We start from the raw sequence: 24,415 nt of genomic DNA on the forward strand, positions 1-24,415 counted from the left end.
AGAATTGTTTGCTCGCGACTCTTGGGGGACTTTAGTCCTCCTAGTACTACCATATTCTGAGACTTTGTGGCTTGGGAGTGTGGTTGGTATATCGACTTCAGATGACGATCCGGGGGCGCGCTGTAGGGTGGCAACCCGAGAGACGAATATTGGACTTCCTTATATATATAGCATGCGGAGCTTAGGCCCGATGAGGAGCCAACATTATGGCATGCAGATTTAGGTATGATGAGGAGCCAATAAAAACTCAAGGTTTAGGCCTATGAGAAAAGAAAAGTCCAAAAGTTGAGAGCAAATAATGCCGGGAACGTGATTCTCTCGCCTAGAGGTGATCTTTCGTAGATCGGTCGGAGGAGTGCAGGCCATGGAGACGGTTGCACGGGAATCCATGACTGATGGTTGTTCGAGATTTGAGGACGAATCTATGTTGGTGGGGAAGAATTGTAACATCCGCAAACCGGAATCCCGGTTTGGGATGTGCATCGGTCGATGCAAGGTTCCGTTTGTGCGGTTTGACTTAAGTAAAACACTGCGTTTTTGGTTAGGGAAATCCCTTAACTCGAGTTTTTGTCTCATTCGACGAGTTTAACCATTTTTAAGAGAAAAGAAAGAGAGAAAAGTATTCTTGAGTGTTCTTGAGGGTTTTGGGAGATTGGAAGCAATTCCTGTAGAGATCTGTAGCTGGGATCACTGTAGGAGCTTCCTGGAAGTGTTTTCTTGCTTGTTTAAGGTTCAGAATCGTCTTGGCAAAGGTAAGTACATGACCATGGCTTATCTAAGCTGGAGATTTCTCTGATCTGCTTGTTTTTGTGTTGTGTGGCTTGTTAGAATGTTATTTGGGACGTTAGGAAGCTTTCTTGTTGCTTGGGATCGAGTTTTGTGGTTGTAGGAACGAAGATCCCGGGAGCATCGGTGAATGCAAGTGAACCTTGCATCAGTCGATGCGTATTAAGCATCGGTCGACGCAACCCTACTGGTGTCGGTCGATGCATGCTTGGTGTCGGTCGATGAAGAGTCATGGTTTGTTATTGTTGATTGTAGATTGTTGGTTGATGGTTAGAGATGTCTCTATTGCTTGTGTGTATAGCCCAGTAGATGGGAGAATTGCCTTACTGAGTGTTTATAAAATACTCATGCATTGCAATTTGTTTTTGTGGTGCAGGTAAAGGCAAAGTGTGATCGTGGAATCAAGGCAATGAAGAGGAGGATGTTCTAGGGACTCGATTGGTTGTTGTCTGGCATTGCTAGGTTGCTAGAGTTGGGTCATTTCAAATATTGCTAGGTTGCTGGTTCTATGATTCATGTTGGTTGATTGTTTGGATATTATTTATGTTATAATTATTGGATATTAATTGGATATTGGTATTGGTTATTTCCGCTGTTGATTGTGTTTGTGGTTAGGTGGCTAGTGGGTATGGGACCACTAGTTGTAGTCTACTTATTATTATTATTACTATTTCTATTATTTATTATTTAAAAAAAAAACGGGTCGGATCGTTTCATTTTGGTATCAGAGCCCTTACGGTTCTAGGTTTGGGTTCACTAGGATTTGTGCTGTAGATTTTTGGGATTGCATGTCTTGATTGATTATGTGAGTTAGTCAATTGTGTGTGGCATGGAGTCCTAGAACATCCTCTTCGAGCCTACAGTGTGATTCCACGGTGAGTTGCGGTTCGACTTAAGTAAAACGCTGCGTTTTGGGTTAGGGAAAACCCTTAACTCGAGTTTTTGTCTCATTCGGCGAGTTTAACCGTTTTTGAGAGAAAAGAAAGAGAGAAAAGTGTTCTTGAGTGTTCTTAAGGGTTTTGGGAGATTGGAAGCAGTTCCTGTAGAGATCTGTAGCTGGGATCGTTGTAGGAGCTTCCTCGAAGTGTTTTCTTGCTTATTTAAGGTTCATAATCCTCTTGGCAAAAGTAAGTGCATGATGGCTTATCTAAGCTGGAGATTTCTCTGATCTGCTTATTTTTGTGTTGTTTGGCTTGTTAGAATGTTATTTGGGACGTTAGGAAGCTTTTTTGTGGCTTGGTATCGAGTTTTGTGGTTGTAGGAACGAAGATCCGGCGAGAAGCTTCGGGGGAAAATGATTCTCGGCATGTGCATTGGTCGATGCACTTTGTGCGTCGGTCGATGCAAGTGCGAGGACGTCACGTAAACCTAGGGTTTTTGTGCTATGTCGAGCATGCGTCGGTCGATGCAGTGGGAGCATCGGTCGATGCAAGTGAACCTTGCATCGGTCAATGCATATCATGCGTCGGTCGACGCAACCCCACTGGTGTCGGTCGATTCATGCTTGGTGTCGGTCAACGCAGAGTCCTGGTTTGTTATTGTTGATTGTTGATTGTTGGTTGATGGTTAGAGATGTCTCTATTGCTTGTGTGTATTGCCGAGTAGATGGGAGGATTGCCTTACTTAGTGTTTATAAAATACTCATGCATTGCAATTTGTGTTTGTGGTGCAGGTAAAGGCAAAGTATGATCGTGGAATCAAGGCATTGTTTGGATATTGTTTATGTTATAATCATTGGATTATTATTGGATATTGGTATTGGTTATTTACGCTGTTGATTGTGTTTGTGGTTAGGTGGCTAGTAGGTATGGGACCACTAGTTGTAGTCTACTTATTATTATTATTATTACTATTTCTATTATTTATTATTAAAAATAAAAAAAAACGGGTCGGGTCGTTTCAGTATCAAATTTTCTCTCCCCACTCTCATGATACAAGCTATGGTGGTTTGGTTTTATTTGATTTCAGACTTTAAGTCAATATGATCGTGTATGTAACCATTTAGTGATTATTTTTTAAGAGTTATTTAGAGGTTGTGTACATTTTAATCAATATGATCGTTTACGTATATGATGTACTTAATTTCTAGGGTTTGTTTATGTTTGTAACGCCCCGAATGCCACCTCTCAGTGGGCCCCATGTCCAATCCCAGTCCATGGACCCACCTTCCCTAATGGGCCTCACGTCGTCTCACTAGGCCCATGAACCTATTTATATCCAACGGTCGGTTTGTTACGTCCGGGAGGCTTTAAAGACTTGTTACTGTCCCTACAAATCACCACGTGATCTTTTACTGTGTTTTGTCCTCACTCGCACAGTTCCGACAGTCACTTCCCGGAAGGTCACCCATCCTAAGACTACTCCAGCTCAAGCACGCTTAACTCTGGAGTTCTCTCAGGACCCTTGACCGAAAATATAATTACACTTTGGTGATATAGGTGACCAAATCAATTCTTTTAAACCTCTCCGCATGTCACTGAAACCGGGGTCTCACAATGTTTAAAGCAATATGTTTGTGTATGTATACAGTTTACCGTTTTATTTTTAGGGATTGTTTAGGGGTTGTAAACGTTTAAGTCAATATTATATATGTCTACGGTTTAATTTTAGGATTTTTTAGGGGCTATGTATGTTAATATGATCGTATACAGTTTAGGGTTTATCTTTCAGGATTTCTCTAGGGTTATTGTATGTTTAAGTCAATATATGTACGTATACATTTTACGGTTTGTGTATGTTAGACCAATATTATTTTAATTATATGTTTGGTACTGTGAACGTATTATTTTGGATATAAATGTCCATGAAGATGACTGGATTCATGTACATTTTTTTAGGATCTTTCGATCGTATACAAAATTATTCTTATTAGAAATCGTATCTTTATAGACGGTTTTAGATTATAACATTACCATGTATGTAACATCATAATAATTTATATATTTTTGTGTATGTACACATTTAAATATTTTGATTTATTTTAATCAATTTTTGCTGCAGGAAACATACAGAAAAAAACATTTAAACATGTACGTACACGAGTGACTATGTACGTACACGAGCGATCATGTACGTAGAGACGCAATATACATTCTCTTTCATTTTCAAAACTAAAAATAGTAAATATTTTATTTTAAAAATTTATTTTAAAAAATGAAAAATATTAAATAAGTTATCCCATATTTTATAGTTTATGTACTTTATTCTCGTGACTTTTTAAAAACTAAAACATATGTATTGTGTACATATTTACTACAATATAAGTTTTTTGTTGGCTGTCAACATATATATTTTTATATATACTACAAAGACTTGTAAACATTCATTTATAAATCATACAAATATTAACCATACATTCAAGCCAAGAGAGGAATGTTTTCATCCTGTAGAGGATAATGATCTAAAGAATAATCCAACCGATAACCTTTTTGATTATACAACAACATTATCCTTCGATATCAGTTCTATACTTATACATTCTGCAAGATATGTTACTGAAATTTTAGTCAATTTAAACGAAAATTTTAATGTACAACTAAATATTGTGTACACTAACTCCATAATAGTATATAATCTAACAGACGTACACATAATCAATATTACGTACACAATAAATTGCATAGACGTATACAGAAAATTTTAAATGAAAAGTACATTTGTAATTTTGCAATCATCAGCAACCTGACTATCCGTCTCCAACCCTAAAATTTTGCTGCCACCGTTCACAATTTTCTCATAATCTTTTGTGGTATATTTTTAATTTTTTTTAGACAGAAATCTTGTAAATCTGATATATATAATTATATTTTATATTCAAAAAGCTTAAATTTAATCTATGGTTAAATTTAATCTGGCACATAAAGAAAAAACAACATTGACTTTCTCACCACAAAACATCTCCACTTCTTCGTTTCCTCTCTCTTCACTTTCATTATCTTTTTTATTTCTATATTATTAAAATTAATTAGCTTAAATAAAGAACGATCATATTTGGAGGGAGAAAACCAAACCAAAATAGTTTGGTTAAAGTGCATTGTTGTCTAAAAATAGCATTGTGGCTTTGTGAATTCTGTGAAATGTGTAAGTGACTTTGTTAAACCATAAAAGAAAAAATAAAATTTGGTGTGTTTTGTGAAAATTACTTATTTTAGTTTCCCATAACTTTTGGCATTCTTTGAAAAAATCAACATATTTACGAAAGCTTAGTTGAAATAATTCGTACGTAGGACTCAATGTAAGTGCCACATCAACTTGTGCATATTAACTCTTTGTTTTTTGTTAGTTTCGTCAATCATCTTTAAAACAACTTGCGTGATAGTTTCTCAGTTACTGTATAATAACTTGGCGGGTACTGTAACTTTGATTTTAGTCAAAGACTTTTTTTTTTAATGTTTAGGAGAAAAACACATGCTATGTCAATTGCTCTTTTTTTTCTACAAATTATTTTTTTGATGTTTCATATAAAATTCGAAGATTCTATTCAAAAATTCTAACGTTACAAACTACAATTTCAATCGTAATCATTTCATAATCATACAACACGATAGCCTAATATAATCGTGATTTTTGTTGTAAAATATGAGATCGAGAGGAGTCGGTATACACGGTACCTTCGTATACATGGATTCTTTATTTTTTGTTTCCATAGTCAACTTTCATTCGAGTCTTCTTTTTTTTTTTTTTTTTTTTTTTTTTTTTTTTTTTTTTTTTTTTTTTTTTTTTTTTTTTTTTTTTTTTTTTTTTTTTTNTTTTTTTTTTTTTTTTTTTATGTTATTAACATTCGAGTCTTTATTTTATTTAACGATCATTTGAGTATTCCTCTGACCATGTTACTAATCTATGCACTAGTCGTTTCTACACATGTGGATGGTTTGCATGCGGATGAATAACTGAAAAGAAATATTGAGTTTTTAATAAATGAATGTTCATTTCCCTGAAAAATAGAAAATGAATGAGTTGAATTGAATAAAATTTCTTTTACAGTTTGTTTATTTTTCCAACCTTTTTAGTTGAATGAAATAAATCATTTTTCCAACTTTTTCATCTCAAATAGTAAAACATTTGATGAATACTCATTCAACTCTTCTAATTTTTTTTTATAATTTAAGTCATTCATTTTTTTGTCTCTTTTTCACTTCTATGATTTTTTTGCTATTACATTAACTAAAAATGATTAACATTGTTAATTTTACATTTCGAATGGAAACTTTTATGGTAATGTTTTAAGTATATAGTATAAAAGTCATAACTAATGACTAAGATTAATTAACCAAATGAGTTATATAAAATATTTGTTGTATTTATAAAAATAAAAAATCGATTTAGTGACAATAAGAGAATAATGTTAAAGATTTATAAATTAGGTTTACTGAGTCATACTCAGATAATCTATTTTGGAAGATATTCACATAAAACAAAATTTAAATCTTTATTCTATCAAAATTTATAAAAAATAATAAAAGAATCACATAAAAAGAGTTCATAGCTGCCACCAACCAAATTGACTAAAAAGATAAATCTATGAAAATTAGAAATCACAATCAATTACCTAAATTAATATTTGGAAAATATGATCGATTGCAGGTATAAATGGAAAACAACACCAAACAAAAGTTAGATAAATAAATCAATAAATAAAACAATCGAAATGAAGATGAGTGAATCATGTTGATTAATAAACTAAAAAAAAAATAACACTCATAATTTTTAAAATTTGGAGGTGTGAAACAATACTCAAAGAACAAAAACTCTTTTCAAATTCCATAAATAGCTATATATATATAAAAACAAAAATGTGTGAAAACAAAGAGGTGTGAAACAAAAAAAGTGTGAAAACTAACAAGTGCAAACATTGAAAGCTATGGATACGAAGAAACACAATTGTTGGATCAAAACATTCTAACTTTATATAAACAAAGAGGTGTAAAACAAAAAGGTGTGAAAACTAACAGGTGCCAACATGGAAAACTGGGGGTGCGACGAAAAAACACAATTTTTGGATCGAAACTTTGCAACTTTTAAGATCATTAACAAAGGATGAGATCATTAATAATACTCAAAGAAGAAAAACTTTTTTCAAAGTCTATAAAAATCTGTATATATATAAAACAAAGAGGTGTGAAAACAAAGAGGTGTCAAACAAAAAGGTGTAAAACGAAAAGTTGTGAAAACTAACAAGTTCAAACATTGAAAGCTAGAGGGTCAGACGAAGATACACAATTGTTGGATCAAAACATTGCAACTTTATATAAATAAAGAGGTGTAAAACAAAAAGGTGTGAAAACTAACGGGTGCCAACATGGAAAGCTGGGGGTGTGACAAAGAAACACAATTGTTTGATCTAAACTTTGCAACTTTTGAGATCTTACAAAGGGTGAGATCATTAATAATATAATACTCAAAGAACAAAAACTCTTTTCAAGTTCATAAAAATCTGTATATATATATATATATATATATATATATATATATATATATAAACACAGAGATATAAAAATAAAGATGTGTGAAATAAAAAAGTGTAAAAATTAATAGGTGTGATTTTTAAAAGATGGAGGTATGACGAAGAAAGAAACACAATTATTAAAAAAAGAAACTTGCAACTATTGGAATCATTAATAATTCTAAACCATTAAATGAGATAATAGAAACAATTTCATCCATTAGATTAAAATTGACTCTCAAAAATGGGTTTGCGATTATATATAGATTCCACTTCCTATTTTGCGAGAGGCACAACTACATCGACATGTTCCTTTGTTTTTCCATGTACGCAACTGACGTACGGCGCATATGGAAAATCCATGAGATTTATTAGCATAGCTTCACATGTATATCAAGCTTTCATTTAATTTTATTAAATCCATTAAATCTCTAAAACGTTATGAACTCAATTACTAATAGAGATATATTGGAAGGAAAAAAAAACATTGTATTAGCGAACGATGATGATGTGTTATCTTGATCAAACGTGTTCTTCTATATATCTTTCAAGTTTTGAACAACTTCAGGTCCTTGTAGTCACTATACTTTCATTGGGGTAATCCATCTGAAAGTTTTATGGTTACTTTGATGCCAAATGTTTGTGTGAAAAAAAAAAAAGAGAGAAACATTAGCAAACTGAAACATTAGCATTTAGGTTGAATTTAGGTTGAATTTGTAAACAAAACTAATACTTACGTTGATGGCAGCAACAACAACAAAAATGTAAAAAAGCTTGATAGCTCATCTTATCATAGTTTCACAAATCCAAGTTTAACATATAGGTATTACTGCTATCAACGTAATATACAGACATCCTATTTTCCCGCCTGGGCGCGCGGCGACGTCATGTACATAAGCTTAAAACAATTTATTGAATGTAAGTTATACGAAATATAACTCAGCACATGGTCACATACATAGATTAAGTTAGTGTATTAGTACCTATACGACAGTATGAATTTGCTTGATGACATATATAAGTTTTCTGACCAACACCATAACTATGATATTTTATCTTTCTTACAACATTGATACCAAAATCAGTACAGAAAACGATGAAAAAATTGTAAAACAAAATGAATATAATTGCTTATATATCACACGAATTTTTGTCGCTTATATAGATGATATATCATGGTTTTTACGATTTTTAACCATGATATAAGTCTGCTTTTTGAGTTTTTTTATTTGTTTTCTACGATGTTTTCGAGTATTGACAGGTTTTCTAAGATTTTGGCATGGATGAAGCAAAATAGAGCAATTTGGATCGTTTTGGAGCATTAATCCAGAGGAAATAAACTCGGAATCGATTCAGAGAGATGGTGTCGATCGACAACACTCTTGGTGTCGGTCGACACCCCTGTTAGCCAAGAAGACCCAAGTTTTGGAAGTTTTACAAATCTGCCTCAAAGTTTTGCATAATTGCAAGACAAGTCTCTGACGTGTTTTAGGACATATATATATATCGTTTTTGGGTTTTTGAAACCCTGAAGTTATTTTTATAGCAAGTTTTATTCTTCTGCAACCCTGTGAAATTTTGAGAGCTTTTGGGAGAGAGAGATCTCAACTGCTTTGAGAGAAGAATTCATAAACTCCCTCTTTACTCTTTTAATTTCAATTACTTATTATTCAGAATTATGTTTTGTTCTTCATCAAATATGTCTGAGTAGTTTGCTTGTTAGGTTCATGGTTTTTCACAAGGTTTTTATGGTTTATTAGATTTGTTATTTTTAGGATTCATTATCTTTCTTGATCTTCATCATAGGTTGTTCTTCATATTAATCCTTGATTGGCAATCTAGAATTAATATTCTAGGAAAATAAATTGATATGAAAATATAATTGATGAGTAAAATTACTTCTTGCAAAGAGATTTGATTTAGTAATTTTGTGAACAATCTAAACTTGTTTTTAAAGCTGATTTTTAACCTAGAATTTTACAAAGAAATTGGGATTTTCTGGTTTTAAATTTAGATAATATTTGCAGTGAAAACTGATTTATTTTACAAAAGAGTTTAGAGTTCTAGATCTGATTTTTAATTGCTTGAATCCTAATTAATTTATTGATTTGATATTCCATAATTTTCTGAGAAATTCACTAGGCCTAGCTTTTTGATCCTCTGAATTTACACCCTTTTATTTAATATTTTGCATTGCTTTTCTTAATTTAAATCAACTTGTTTAGCGTAATAACAAAACTCCATAATCTATTGTGTTTGATCTTGAGTCCTTGTGGAATTCGACCCCTAAGTACTGTAGTGATCTCTTAATTTGAGAGAGTAGCTCTAGGGTTTAATTTGAGCATATCAAATTTTGGCGCCGTTGTCGGGGACTCTTGATCTACCATTAGATTTGAGTTTTTAATTTCGTCTAAATTTTTTCTTTTTATTTTCTACTTACATGTTTTTGTTTTTCTTCTCTTTGGTGTTTCAGGCGCATGCCTCTTAGACGTCACACAAGGAGCAACAAGACTGGTCCTACTGTGAAACTTTCAAACCAAGAGTTGGAAAAACTTGAGCGTGAGAACAGAAAAGCAGCCAAATCCTTGAAGATGGTTAACACAATAATTTTGATTCGTGATGAGGATGGTGCTTTGAGGGATCAAGAGGGCCACTTGCGCAATGAGCAGGGAAAAGTTTGATACAGAAGGCAATGTGATTGCTGAAGCTGTTGTTGTCAACGAGCAAGCTGTTGTCGTTGACGGGCAAGCCGATGGTGTCGACCGACACCAACTGGGTGTCGATTGACACCCACCTCCAGCAGACGTACGTGGACCTGCCAACCATGCTAACAACCCAGTTCGAAGACAGGATCAAAACATGGATCTGATCAGGACTATTGCAGACTTCAACAGAGCTGATTTGATGTACGAAAACCGCTCTGCAATTGTTCCACCTTTCCCGCGGAATGACTTTGAGTTGAAGCCTGCCTACTTCCAGTTAGTTGGACAAAGACCCTTCTCTAACCTGCCAAATGAGAAGCCTCTGGATCATATTGAACACTTTGAGGATCTGGTGACCAGTATCAAAGCCAATGGGGTGACTGAAGATTACATCTACTGCAAGCACTTTCCATATTCACTTGCAGGAGAAGCATCTCAATGGTTGAAGCAGTTGTCACCCGGTTCTTTGACTTCTTGGAAACAAATTAAAGTGGCTTTCCTTAACTACTTCTATGATGATGGTATGTCTGATGAGTTGAGATTCAAGTTGTCCTCTTTCAAGCGAAGACCAGATGAAGCTTTCAAGGCAGCTTGAGTGAGATTCAAAGCTTATCAGAGAGACTGTCCACACCATGGCTTTTCAAGAGTACAATTGCTGAGTATCTTCTTCAGAGGAATTGACTGGGAATATCAGTTAGCTTTAGATGCTGCAATTCATGGAAACTTCAAGACAAGATATTCAGATGAAGCTGGGAATTTAATTGAGAATCTAGCCTCCAGTAATAGTACAAAGATAGCTGATGCTGAAAGAAAGAGATTACATGGAGGATTTGATGCCAATCAGATTGCTTCAGTCAGTGCTAAGCTTGATTCAGTTCACAACCTCTTCGTTGGCAAGAAATCAGTTCACGTTGCTGCTGAAGTTGAAACTTTTGAACCTGAACCTGAGCAAGGGAACGAAGAAGATGATGTCAACTATATCTATGGAAATCAAGGTCAACAGTTTGGTAATCAGCAAAGTAGTAGACCTTATAATGGAAACAACCAGCACAGTAACTTTCAAGGAGATTCTTCTGGATTCACACCCAAGCCTGACTATCAAAAGCAGCAACAAAACAGTGGGTACACAAGGACTTATGGAAATAACTCATATCAGTCCACTCCTCCAAAGACAGCAGAAAGTAGTAAGATGGAAGCTATGCTTGAGCAGCTTTTGCAAGGTAAAGAGCAAATGAGAGTGACTTTCAATGGAAAGCTTGGCAATGTCTACACTGAGCTTAATGGGAAATTTGAAGCTTTCAACATTCATGTCAAGAAGTTGGAAAGTCAGGTTGCACAAACGGTTGGATCCATCAAGAGGCAAGAGGGTTTTCTTCCTGGAAGAACTGAGTCAAACCCCAAGCATGCTTGCAATGCCATATCACTGAGAGATGAAGATGATGGTGAAATTGTTTTTGTAGAAAAGGGAGAGAAATCGGCAAGTACTTCAGATGATGGTGTCGGTCGACACTCATCTCAGACAGAACCAGAAATTACAAAATCTCCAGGTTCAGCAGCTGTTGAGAGGGTTTACAAGCCTAAGATTCCTTCTCCTAAGACAAGAAAGTCCAAGCAGGAGCTTGAGGAAGCTAGATGCAAGGCAATGATGGATAAGGTGATGATAGAGATGCCTTTGGTTGATGCAGTCAAGTTTTCTCCTGGACTTAAGCGGTATGTGAAGAGAATGGTATCAAATGGTTTGAGCCCTGAGGAAGGAGCACTACTTACAAAAGATGTCAGTGCAATTCTGTTGAACCAGCCTGTTCAAAGAAAGAAAGAGAGGAAAGAGAAGGTGGTTGTTTCTGAGAATGTGAGTGCAGTGATCCAAAGTAGAATTGCAGAGAAGCTACCTGATCATGGAAGTTTTGTGTTAGATTTTTCTATCTCAGCCGGAAGGTTTCCTCACTCGCTCAGTGATCTAGGTTCTAGTATCAATTTGATGCAACATTCTGTTGCTGTGAGACTTGGGATGACAGAATTCAAGCCAACTAAGATATCTCTTATCGTCGCTGTTAGATCACAGAGAATTCTTGAAGGTGTTTTAGAGGATATCCTAATTAAGGTTGGAAACTTCATGATTCCCACTGACTCTGTGGTGCTGAAGTATGATACTGAGCCTAAAGATCCTCTTATCTTAGGAAGATCTTTCTTAGCTACAGCTGGTGCCATCATAGATGTGCAGAAGGGAAACATAACACTGAATGTGGAGGGTTTAAGTATAAACTTTGAGATGGATAAGCTGAGGAGAGCTCCTACTATTGACTGACAGACTTTTTCTGTTCAGAAGGTTTCTGCAACAAGAGCATCAGGCTCAGTGTCGATCGACACACCATAAGTGTTGGTCGACACCCCTCCACGACCGAGCCCACACTTGACCAAAACTGAGAGCTCGCAAGACATCCTCTATGGTTCAAGTCAGAAAGCTGTTCCCAAACAGAAGACTCACCCCTCCATACTCCAGAGTCCTCAGGTAAGGTCAAGGTATACATCTTCTTCACACAAACCCCCTCTTATCATCAATAAGACCTTCAAAGATACAAAAACTGTTTTGTAGTTAACCAAGCCACGAGATTATCGTAGAGCGCTTGTTTGTTTTGTTGATGATTTTGCAAGCTATAAAAGAAGCAAACCCGTCCCTAAATCCCGTCCTGGTCCTGTTCCTCACATCCTTGGCAGACCTCATGCACCTGAAGCTTATACCCCACCTTGGATGAAGAGGACATTTTCTCGGAGGCATTCACTGCCACGTTCTGATCCGCCGGACGCCTGAGCTTCAACACAGTCAAGCGCTTAGTGGGAGGCAACCCATTTCTAGGTTTTTCTTTTCTTTTTGAGTCATTTCTTCTTTTTGCTTTGAGTCAGTTTTTGTTTGAAATTTGTTTGAAATTATGAACTATTTATCTATCATGTTGCTTTTAACTTGTGTTTGAGTGTCTCTTAACAGAATAATCATCCAAAGATTGATCCAACAACACATCAACACAACTAACTGCCACTAACAAGGAGTTACGGCCAAAAACCACCATTCATGATGAGTGTCGATCGACGCTGAAATGGTGTCGGTCGACACCGCTGGGTAACCCGAGAATCAGTTCATCTTTTCATTACAATTTCCATACATTTTTGTTTCTTTTAGCTTTCCTCTTACTTGAAAACACTGGGGACAGTATCGTTTAAGTCTGGGGGAGGTTAGTACTAACTACTAACATAGTTTTTGTTTTTGGTGTGTCAAAACCGTATTTTTTTTTGTTCAGTCAAATTTTTCAAAATTTTATTGGGAACAGTGGTTTTTCTTTTTAGAGTATTACCTTGGCTGATTAATGCTGCAGATTGAATCCACAAATCCGACTAATGAAAAAATCCAATAGCTGACCAGTAAACGAGAGACATCCAAATTTCCAACAGAATCAATAAAAGTCTGAGGTAATTTCTGTACTTTTCTTTTTAACTCATCAAGGATATTGATTTTCATACCTGACAAGTAAGATTTCAAAAGAAAATGGTCCTCCTCTCCCTTACTCAAGTTGAAGAGATTATTCCTGAGAGCTTTGTTAAAAAAAAAAAAAAAAAAGATGAGATGATTTTGATCAGTTTAGAGGGATAGGTAAATTACATGTGACTTTGTTATTCTCCTCTTGAGTCAAATGATCACACAAAGTCTGGAAGCGAGGGGTAGGTAAATTACCGATGACCCCATTATTCGCCTACACCTTTGAATCGGGAAAAAAAAGTCAGTAAAAAAAATAGCAAAACAAAGCACAAAAGAGGATAAGGATAGAATAAGTCTGGGGGAGAGAAAGAGTACCACGTGTTGTACAAGTTATATCTTGCTTGTTATGGTATAGTACGGGAATGAGTCTAGAAGGTTCTTGACATTGATCAAATTGATGAGACCCACCGATGAAGTCTTAATGGAGGAAGTAGTGGAATTTGGTTTGAATTTGGGATGCTATGAATGTCAACGGAGAAGTACATGGTGGTTAGATTTGGATTTGTCTGCTAAGCATATGGATTAAGGTTTGAATGATCATGGCATTACCTTAAAAAGAAGATGAGTTCCTGCGTTTTCAAACCTCTTTCAAAGGTCTAATTTTATGTTTTGCTTGAGGGCAAGCAAATGCTAAGTCTGCGGGAGTTGATATATCATGGTTTTTACGGTTTTTAACCATGATATAAGTGTGCTTTTTGAGTTTTTTATTTGTTTTCTACGATGTTTTTGAGTATTAACAAGTTTTCTAGGATTTTGGCATGGATGAAGCAAAGTGGAGCAATTTGGATCGTTTTGGAGCATTAATCCGGAGGAAATCAACTTGGAATCGATTCAGAGAAATGGTGTTGATTGACACCATTCTTGGTGTCGGTCGACACCCCTGTTAGCCAAGAAGACCCAAGTTTTGGAAGTTTAACAAATCTGCCCCAAAGTTTTCCATAATTGCAAGACAAGTCTCTGACGTGTTTTAGGACATATATATATTGTTTTTAGGTTTTAGAAACCCTGAAGTTATTTTTCTAGCAAGTTTTATTCTTCTGCAACCCTGTGAGATTTTAAGAGCTTTTGGGAGAGAGATATCTGAACTGCTTTGAGAGAAGAATTCATAAACTCCCTCTTTACTCTTTTAATTTCAATTGCTTATTATTCAGAAATATGTTTTGTTCTTCATTGAATATGTCTGAGTAGTTTGTTTGTTAGGTTCAGGATTTTTCACAGGGTTTTTATGGTTTATTAGATCTGTTATTTTTAGGATTCATTATCTTTCTTGATCTTCATCATAGGTTGTTCTTCATATTAATCCTTGATTGGCCATCTAGAATTAATAGTCTAGGAAAATAAATTGATATAAGAATATAATTGATTTTCCTGATAAACATTTTGATGAGCGAAATTACTTCTTGCAAAGAGATTTGATTTAGTAATTTTGTGAACAATCTAAACTTGTTTTTAAAGCTGATTTTTAACCTAGAATTTTACAAAGAAATTTGGATTTTCTGGTTTTAAAATTAGATAATATTTGGAGTGAGAACTGATTTATTTTACAAAAAAGTTTAGAGTTCTAGATCTGATTTTTAATTTCTTGAATCCTAATTAATTTATTGATTTGATATTCCATAATTTCCTGAGAAATTTTCTAGGCCTACCTTTTTGATCCTCTGAATTTACACTCTTTTATTTATTATTTTGCATTGTTTTTTTAATTTAAATCAATTTGTTCAGCGTAATAACAAAACTCCATAATCCATTGTGATAACCATCTCAATATAAAGAAAGAAGTAGTGATCAAGTTAAACTCACATCCCTCACAAATGACACAACATCTATTGGAAATATCGGGTTAAATAAAAAAATAACAAATAGTGGTTATTGTGTTGGTCACATAAATTATGTTTGTTTATATAAGATGTCACCATACAAATTCAATTATTCGTGTAGGTACTGATGCATTTAATTAGTTTAGATGTGTGGTCATATGTTTATTTGTACACTTCACCATCCTGCTAACAATCAGTTTTTATTAATCGACAAAAAAAACATTTAAAATTGACCTAACTATAAGGAAGAAAGAACTACATATATATTGAATCTCCTAGCTGTTCTGGTATATATTTTCCCCGCAAGAACGAAGGGGAGAAGATGACAACGTCCGCCGAGATGGCCTCTCACTCTCAGGTCTGTTTTATCTTCTTAACTACACTCGATGATCAGCTCTTCTCTCTTTCTTAATCAATATTGATCACAGATTTTGGTGGAAGAGAAATCAAGTGTTAGAATCTTGACATTAAACAGACCCAGGCAGCTAAATGCTCTGTCCTATAACATGGTATTGAATCCTTCCTCTTGTTGTTTATTACTCCATTTTGTGTATACTAGCTAGTTATATATATAGTTACATAATTGGTTTGAACCAATCTTTTCTAGATCTCCCGGTTGCTGCAACTATTCCGTGCATATGAGGAGGACCCTAGTGTGACACTTGTCATCCTAAAGGGTCAGGGAAGAGCCTTTTGTGCTGGTGGCGACATTCCACCTCTTCTTAGTTACGTCATACAAGGTATATGTCAATATCACCCTCCCATAACCATCTTTATGTTTCCTTGTGCTTATTTTTAGCTTCTACACACTCTTTCTCAATACTACGTGGAATAGGCAAATGGAGACTCGGTGCCGCTTTTTTCGCAGACCAATATACGCTCAACTATGTTCTGGCCACGTATAGCAAAGCTCAGGTCTCAGCATCTTTTAGTGAAATTAATTTGTCAGAGTGTGTAGCTCATTCATTCATTTTCCATATCGTTTCGACATTATAGGTTTCAATTTTGAATGGTATTGTCATGGGAGCTGGAGCTGGTGTCTCCATCCATGGTCGATTCCGCATTGCAACTGAGAACACGGTACGTATACTTTTCTTAATCATGTCCATACATGGATGACAGATAGATATCGATCTCAAATATGCTCATGTGTAACTTCCATATTTTATGAGATTCTCCAAGGTTTTTGCCATGCCTGAGACAGCTCTAGGGCTCTTTCCAGATGTAGGAGCTTCCTATTTCTTGTCAAGGCTCCCTGGCTTTTTTGGTAACAAAGTCATTAACTTGAATTGCATGCCCATAAAACTCGAGCCTATATCTTGCCCTCTTATCTTTTAGGTCTTTTTCTTAAATCTATACCTGGAGAGTATGTTGGCCTCACAGGAGCTAGGTTAGATGGTGCCGAAATGCTTGCTTGTGGTCTTGCAACTCATTTTGTGCCCTCAACGGTATGAAATTCCTTTTCTTACATCATTAGTATTTCCCATGTTTAGGCTAAAATTAAAGTAGGGCTCTTGTAAAATTTAAAGTAAATACGGAGCAAAACTTAATGTGGCCGTTAATTTGATAACTTTTTGGTGGCCTAGGGCAGATTAATGCCTTTACAACATGAACGACGGCTCTGCCTCAACGTAACCAAAGTTTGTTGGTTTTAGACTTTTAGGACTTCTTCCTTTTCAGTACATAATATTTTATATTTTATTTTTTATTATTATATACTTAATTACTACATGATAGTATGTTGTATTAAGAAACTTGTTTGATACTATAAAAAATAACCATAATTTTTCTTGTAATATGGTCTCTAGAATTTTTTGTTTTTTTCGAACTAATGGACACTAATTTTTGTCGGGTTTTAGTTAAACTCGCACATCATATTGTACAAATTAATAATCTGTAACAAATCTATCCTTTAATTTGACTGGTATTTTTTTGCCAAGGACTATTTGAGGTATTTCAATCGTATCTTGCACTATAGTTATAGTGTTTGGAACAATCAAGTTCGGGGTGCTTTTCTTCTGCGGGCTAATGGTTTGTGTTGACTGTTTTCACTTATATAAGTGTAATGGATGGCAAGTCAAAATTTCCTTCGACATTCTGAAAGAAAATATATATACTTCAAATGTTTCTATATAGCTAAATTGTAAAAACACTATTTGCTTCGTCAAGGATCGTTACTTAGTAAGGTACTACTTTCCACAGAGGTTAACTGCACTAGAAGCAGATCTTTGTACAGTTGGTTCAAGTGATCCAAGCTTTGCTTCAAAAATTCTTGATGCATACACTGAGCGTCCGCACGTTAAAAAGAACAGTGCTTACCACAGGCAAGTGTATCTTTTTTTTCCTAAGAACTTTTCTCATGCCATCATCACAAGAATTCTAAGTAATGTGCAAAAATATATTCTATATTATTAGTTATGAGTACGTTACATGTTTTGTTAACTTCAGCCATGTATTGGTATCAGCTTTCAGTCGCCCTTTATAGCATCCATGTGATAGTAGATCTTTAATACAGAAGTTGTTTCTTTACGCAGGTTAGATGTCATTCATAGGTGCTTCTCGAGAAGAACAGTGGAGGATATCATATCTGCACTTGTAAGTTTTTCATTATGACATAGGAAATGATTGCTTGCGATGATCATGAGTTCACTGAGTTACCTTTAACATTGCACATTTGCACTCTACCGTCATATATGCATTGGTTAGGAGAGAGAGTTTACTCAGAGACCAGATGACTGGATCTCCTCTACCACTCAAGCATTGAAGAAGGCTTCACCATCAAGCCTTAAAATATCTCTTAGATCGGTTAGTTCCCAAAATGTGCTACATGCAATATAATGAGAAAAAGCTGACTGTATTTATATATTTCAGATAAGAGAAGGAAGACTACAGGGGGTGGGGCACTGCCTTATTCGTGAGTATAGAATGGTGTGTCATGTGATGAAGGGAGATTTAAGCAAAGACATAGTGGAGGTTTTGTTGGCTTTTCCGATTGTATATATATCTTCATTTTGTCATGTTGTCTTCTGTAGACGTAATTATAAGGTGTCTTACTTATATAGGGGTGTAGAGCCATACTGGTGGACAAAGATATGAACCCAAAGGTTTAATAATTTTTTTTTTTGTTTTTTGTTTTTTTTGATATGTATATTGTTGATATATTGCTGAAATATATAGTGGGAGCCAAGGCGACTGGAGGACATCAAGGATAGAATGGTAGATAAGTTCTTTGAGAGATTGGAGGGATTGGAGGATCTAAAGTTTCCGCCAAGGAACAACTTGCGTGCTTCATCAATCGCAGCAAAGCTGTGAAGAAGAAATGGTGTGTGATGAGACATTAACCATTGAGAAAACCAAGCGAAGAGACCAAAACCCGAAATATCAAGATTAAGTGTTTGAACTCCTTTTGTTTCTTTATGTTGTAGCAAATAAGAACAAACGTGCCTTATTTCCTCCTTTTTTTCTAGGAGCACAATATCTCATGATTCAATTGAGTCTTCCAAGTTATGAGGTGTTCGCATTGGCAAGTAGTAAGCCTCCATTAAATTTTCTTGTTTCGTATATTGTATTTTGATTGTTTATTGTTCAAACCTATGAGCTAGTCTTCCCGAAGTATTTGTATACGTTAACAACGTCCAATATTCTTAGATGAATTGTTTCTCTCGAAATTAGTGCTATTAATATGAGTATATGACTGATTGGACCATGCTAGCAAAACCACATTTTTAGTGTTCGGTGTTACGCATCAATCCAACCTAGGGAGATGATTGTGGGGGAAAAGAAATGATTTCATAACGTAATTTTTTGTTTGTTTGAAAAGATGGGTCGACTAGAAGTACAAGACATATTTCTAAGTAAACTGAGACAATAAAAAACTATATCATGACGAAGATTGTTAGGCACATGAATGTAATGTCAACGTTGGCATGTCTTACACATTCCTACTCTAGCATCAACATGTTCTTTTCAACTTTGTGCAACTCTCTTTCTTTATAATTCCATATCTCTTTCTTTAGCATCACTAAAGCTTTAATTATCAAGAAAAACAAAGAAAGGAAAAACAATTTTGAAGAAACACCAAACTGTGAAATATTTTTATTGATATGAAATTATAAAGAAAGAGAGTTGCACAAAGTTGAAAAGAACATGTTACATCTTCATACACGGAACCTTCGGCATGGTACACGATTTTCCAGTCTTTGTTTTCTATTTGTCAACTTTCGTTTGAGTCTTTTTTTTTAACGATCATTTGAGTCTTCCTTTATAGTTTAACCATGTTGATAATTCATAGATGACACATTTATACCAATAAGTTTTTTGAAGTTAAGATATATGATTTGGCACATAACTTAGATATATAATGAGCACATAACCACTAATATATAATGAACTATTATTTATTATGTGTTTTACAATATGTGTAGTACATAGATGTGTTGAACATATTTATATTTAATTAATTAGCATATATAAAATTTATGTTCCAATTGATTTGAAGTAATTTTTTAAAAGTCTCCTAAGTTTCTTTTAACATGAAATTTTATTCTAATGGGTTTGAAGTAATTTCACAATTTATTCTAATAACCATACATAAACCTGGAATCTGCATATCATCTTAGCCAACTTTCACATCCTCTCCTTAAAGCTTCTGAATATGGAAGCATCATATTTATTTCCTCTGTTGGAGGAGTTGTATCAATGGAGTGTGGATCCATCTATAGTTTAACGAAAGGTACATATAGACTGACTAAATATTAATCAATATAGAGATTCTCAATTATACTAGATGTACGTAATAGTATTGTGAATAGTATATATATATATATACGATACGTATAAATACTTTTAACTTTATATGTTGAGTTAACATATAAGAGAATTTCCATATAAGTTTATAATTTTTAAATTATGTTTGATGAACTTAAATTAGAACTTGCAAACTGTCGTCAAAAAGGACTTAAATTAGAACTTGCAAACTGTCGTCAAAAAGGACTTGCGATTGAGGCATACTATGGTCAATTGACAAAGCTATGGAGTAGCTTGTCTGATTATCGAAGAGCTAAAACTGCAACTGAAATTCAGCAAGAACGTGAGGAAGATAAATTGCATCAATTTCTCATGGGATTGGATGAATCTGTGTATGGAGCTGTGAAATCAAATTTACTCTCTCGTGATCCACTTCCTACACTGGATGAAGCATATAACATACTTACTCAAGATGAAGAATCTAAATTGGCTTCACGGACTAATGATGAACGCATCGAAGGATTGAGTTTTGCTGTTCAAGCATCATCACTACATCGAGGTGCTTCGGATAACAAAGGTAACAATTCGATTGTGTGTTCACATTGTGGGAAATTGGGTCACTTGGCTGAGAATTGTTTTCGACGTATTGGTTATCCACCTTGGTTTGGTGAGAAAAATCGAAATAAGTTTGGCTCACCTTACAACCGTGGACCGTCTGAACAACATGGAACTGGACGCGGTATACTCGCTACTCCTAGCAATGGCGTCAAACCCCGTCCACCTGACTCTGCTCGTGTGAACCATGTGTCTTCTGGCGATAACTTGCCTCTTGTCTCTGTTCCTTCTGTTGCACACGCACTCCTCACTGATTCTGATCGAGTGGGAATAAGTGGTTTAAGTGACACTGAATGGACAGCTCTGAAGAAAATGCTTAATGATCGAAAGCAGACTTCTCGTGATCGTCTTTCAGGTACGTATTTTCTTGAATCTTGGATCATTGACACAGGAGCTTCTAATCATATGACGGGAAGCATTGATTTTTTACACGACATTTCTGACATGGCACCAATCCTAATCAAGCTTCCAGATGGTCGCTATACAACTTCACATAAAAAGGGAAAAGTGAAATTGGGTTCAGTGCTTAGTCTTAGTGATGTCTACTTTGTTGATGAGCTACAGTGTCATCTTATTTCTGTGTCACAATTAACCAGAGACAGTGGTTGTATCTTCCAGATTACTGATAGACTTTGTGTTATTCAGGACCGCATCACGAAAATGCTGATTGGTAGTGGTGAACAAAAGAATGGACTCTATTTCTTTAGAGGAGTGGAAGTAGCTGCAGCAATGCAAGGAACCAGTTCATTACCTATGGAGCTTTGGCATTGTAGGTTGGGTCATCCCTCTTCTAAGGCACTAGAGTTGTTGCAGTTTTCTGATTCTAGTACTAGTGATTTTGATTCCAAGACATGTGATATTTGTATCCGTGCCAAACAAACAAGAGATTCTTTTCCTTTAAGCAATAATAAGACAAGTTCAGTTTTTGAGATGATTCATTGTGATATTTGGGGGCCATATAGAACTACAGCTATTTGCGGATCTCGTTATTTTTTGACAATTGTTGACGATTTTTCTAGAGCTGTTTGGATCTATCTACTCTCGTCTAAACAAGCTGCTCCACAACATCTTAAAGATTTTATTGCTCTCATTGAACGACAGTTTTCTTGTCAAGTTAAAACAATTCGAAGTGACAATGGATCCGAATTCATTTGTTTAACTAAGTTCTTCTCGGAAAAAGGGATTGTTCATGAGACTTCATGTGTTGGTACTCCTCAACAAAATGGCCGCGTAGAGCGTAAGCATCGTCACATTCTCAATGTTGCGCGCGCTCTTCGTTTTCAAGCTCATCTTCCAACTGAATTTTGGGGTTATTGTGCACTAGCAGCAGCTTATTTAATCAATCGAACGCCTACCAAACTTCTCCAGGGAAAAACTCCGTTTGAGTTGGTGTATAACCGATCACCTCCATTGAATCATCTCCGTGTTTTTGGTTGTCTTTGCTATGTTCACAATCAGAAAACTGGTGGTGATAAGTTTGTCTCTCGCAGTAATCCATCTATTTTTTTGGGTTATCCTTTTGCTAAGAAAGGTTGGAGAGTCTATAACATTGAAACAGGTGTTGTCTCTGTTTCACGAGATGTCATTTTTTGTGAAATGATGTTCCCATTTTCTGCAACACAACACACGTCTTCCTCTTATTCATCTCCATCTGTTCAGCCTCGTTTGGTAGATGGAGAGCATGATTTCTTTGATCTGGAATTACCTACGTCATCAACATCACGTCTCGACGTTGCAGATTCAACACCACAAAATGACTCTGTTTCGCCTTTGCCACTTGACAGTCCTTGTTCTGTCCCTGTTCTCACTCCGACATCTACTCCAAACTTATATTCTTCAAAGTTGTTATCCACTTCGTCTCCTCCTGCTCCGAAAAACTTGATGTTACACTATGATTCTCCGAGTCCATCATCCTCTCCGCAAAATTTGGCTTCTTCTTCTGAAATGTCATCACCACTTCTTGCACCAGCTCCTCCACAAAAACTTGGTGTTGGTTGTCGACTGAAACGACCACCTGTTAAGCTTGCAGATTACGTTACAACAATTCTTCATCAGCCTTTTCCATCTGTTACTCCATATCCATTGGATAATTATCTCTCCAACTCTCAATTTTCTCAAGCTCATCAAGCGTATATCTTGGCAATTACTTCAGCAGTGGAGCCTAAGTATTTCAAAGATGCTGTTGAAATTGATGTATGGTGTGATTCTATGACTGATGAAATTGTTTCTCTAGAGGATCTTGGCACTTGGACTGTTGAAGATCTTCCTCCTGGAAAGAAAGCTCTAGGTTGTAAGTGGGTATATCGCATTAAGTTTAAATCTGATGGTACGATTGAGAGGTATAAATCTCGGTTAGTGGTTCTTGGAAATAACCAAATCGAAGGAGAAGATTACAGTGAAACTTTTGCTCCTGTTGCCAAGATGATTACAGTGCGGGCTTTCCTTAAACAAGCAGCTTCTAAGAACTGGGAAGTGCAACAAATGGATGTACACAACACATTTCTTCATGGAGATTTAGATGAGGAGGTTTATATGCAGTTTCCTCCTGGTTTTCGTTCTAAGGATCAAGATAAAAACAAGGTTTGTCGCTTACGCAAATCTCTTTATGGTCTTAAGCAAGCTTCTCGATGTTGGTTTGAGAAATTTGCGACGGCTTTGACGGAATACGGTTTTGAACAGAACTATTCCGACTATTCCTTGTTTACGCTTGAGAGAGATGATCACCGTCTCCACGTACTAGTCTATGTTGATGATTTGATAATCTCAGGCAGCTCTCTTGATCTTATTGATAGTTTCAAGGGGTACTTAAATGCATGTTTTCACATGAAAGACTTAGGTGCTCTAAAATATTTTTTGGGGATTGAAGTTGCTCGTGGTCCAGCTGGAATCTATTTGTGTCAAAGAAAATATGCATTGGATATACTTTCAGAAACAGGTCTCTTGGGCGCCAAACCAGCTGCATTTCCATTGGAACAAAATCATAAGTTGGCATTGGCTAAAGGTGCACTAATCTTGATTCGTGAATCATATATGAGATTTATAACATAGTAAACTGATGCATTGAGATATTTGGAAATACTTTTTTTTCTAAACATATATGATCCTAGTGTCAGTTTAAAACTTTCAATATAGGGGTTTCGGGTTTCCATTCATATTCAGTAACAAAATTACAGAGAGGTATTTATTTGTATTGATACACAAACATGACATATATAAAGCTAATTATACGATTACTGGATCGGTTGTCCTAAGAAGCTTATACACTCATACAAAGTTTAGTTTTCGTTGGGATTCATAACCGTCTCGTAGTTTATCTTTTTCGTTTTGTTATTTGAAGGAGCTTTGAATCAACTGGCAAAAACTTTGGCGTGTGAATGGGCAAGAGATAGCATACGAACCAACTCTGTTGCTCCTAATTTTATCTATACTGCAATGGCTCAACCTGTAATTAATGATTCTCTCCAGCTCTTTGTTTTTTCTTTAATTTTCAGTTAACATTATACACATTTTCTTATTATGTCTTACAATCTTGTGAAAAATTCAGACTTTGGAAGACGCCGATTTCAAGAACAGTTTGTTTAATAGAATTCCACTTGGTCGCGCTGGAGAGCCTAAAGAGGTTACATCACTTGTGGCTTTTCTGTGTCTGCCTGCAGCTTCATATATTACTGGTCAGACCATTTGTGTTGATGGAGGTCTCACTGTCAATGGTTTCTCCTATAAGCCACATGCTTGAGCCGAGACTTGTGTGTGTTGGTGACGAACACAGCGTACAAGA

General features: G+C 35.5%; 1 protein-coding gene across 1 annotated transcript; it reads left to right on the top strand.

Annotated features, from left to right (window-relative positions):
* On the top strand, positions 15,585-18,875 carry LOC104700415 (probable 3-hydroxyisobutyryl-CoA hydrolase 3). The gene is made up of 13 exons (XM_010415931.1): positions 15,585-15,634; positions 15,705-15,785; positions 15,884-16,016; positions 16,112-16,191; positions 16,273-16,356; positions 16,459-16,551; positions 16,644-16,724; positions 17,479-17,600; positions 17,811-17,871; positions 17,983-18,081; positions 18,148-18,249; positions 18,339-18,380; positions 18,454-18,875. The coding sequence occupies exons 1-13, from the start codon at positions 15,599-15,601 to the stop codon at positions 18,586-18,588; spliced, it is 1,149 nt and encodes a 382-aa protein (XP_010414233.1). The 5' UTR covers positions 15,585-15,598; the 3' UTR covers positions 18,589-18,875.

This window comes from Camelina sativa, chromosome 7 (genome assembly GCF_000633955.1).
Source record: "Camelina sativa cultivar DH55 chromosome 7, Cs, whole genome shotgun sequence".
NCBI lineage: Eukaryota > Viridiplantae > Streptophyta > Magnoliopsida > Brassicales > Brassicaceae > Camelina > Camelina sativa.

Coding starts and splice junctions, on each gene's coding strand:
- LOC104700415 (XM_010415931.1), top strand. CDS start 15,599: ATGACAACGTCCGCCGAGATGGCCTCTCACTCTCAG. Junction 16,192..16,272: donor CCACGTATAGCAAAGCTCAG/GTCTCAGCATCT, acceptor TCGACATTATAG/GTTTCAATTTTGAATGGTAT. Junction 18,250..18,338: donor TAAGCAAAGACATAGTGGAG/GTTTTGTTGGCT, acceptor TTACTTATATAG/GGGTGTAGAGCCATACTGGT.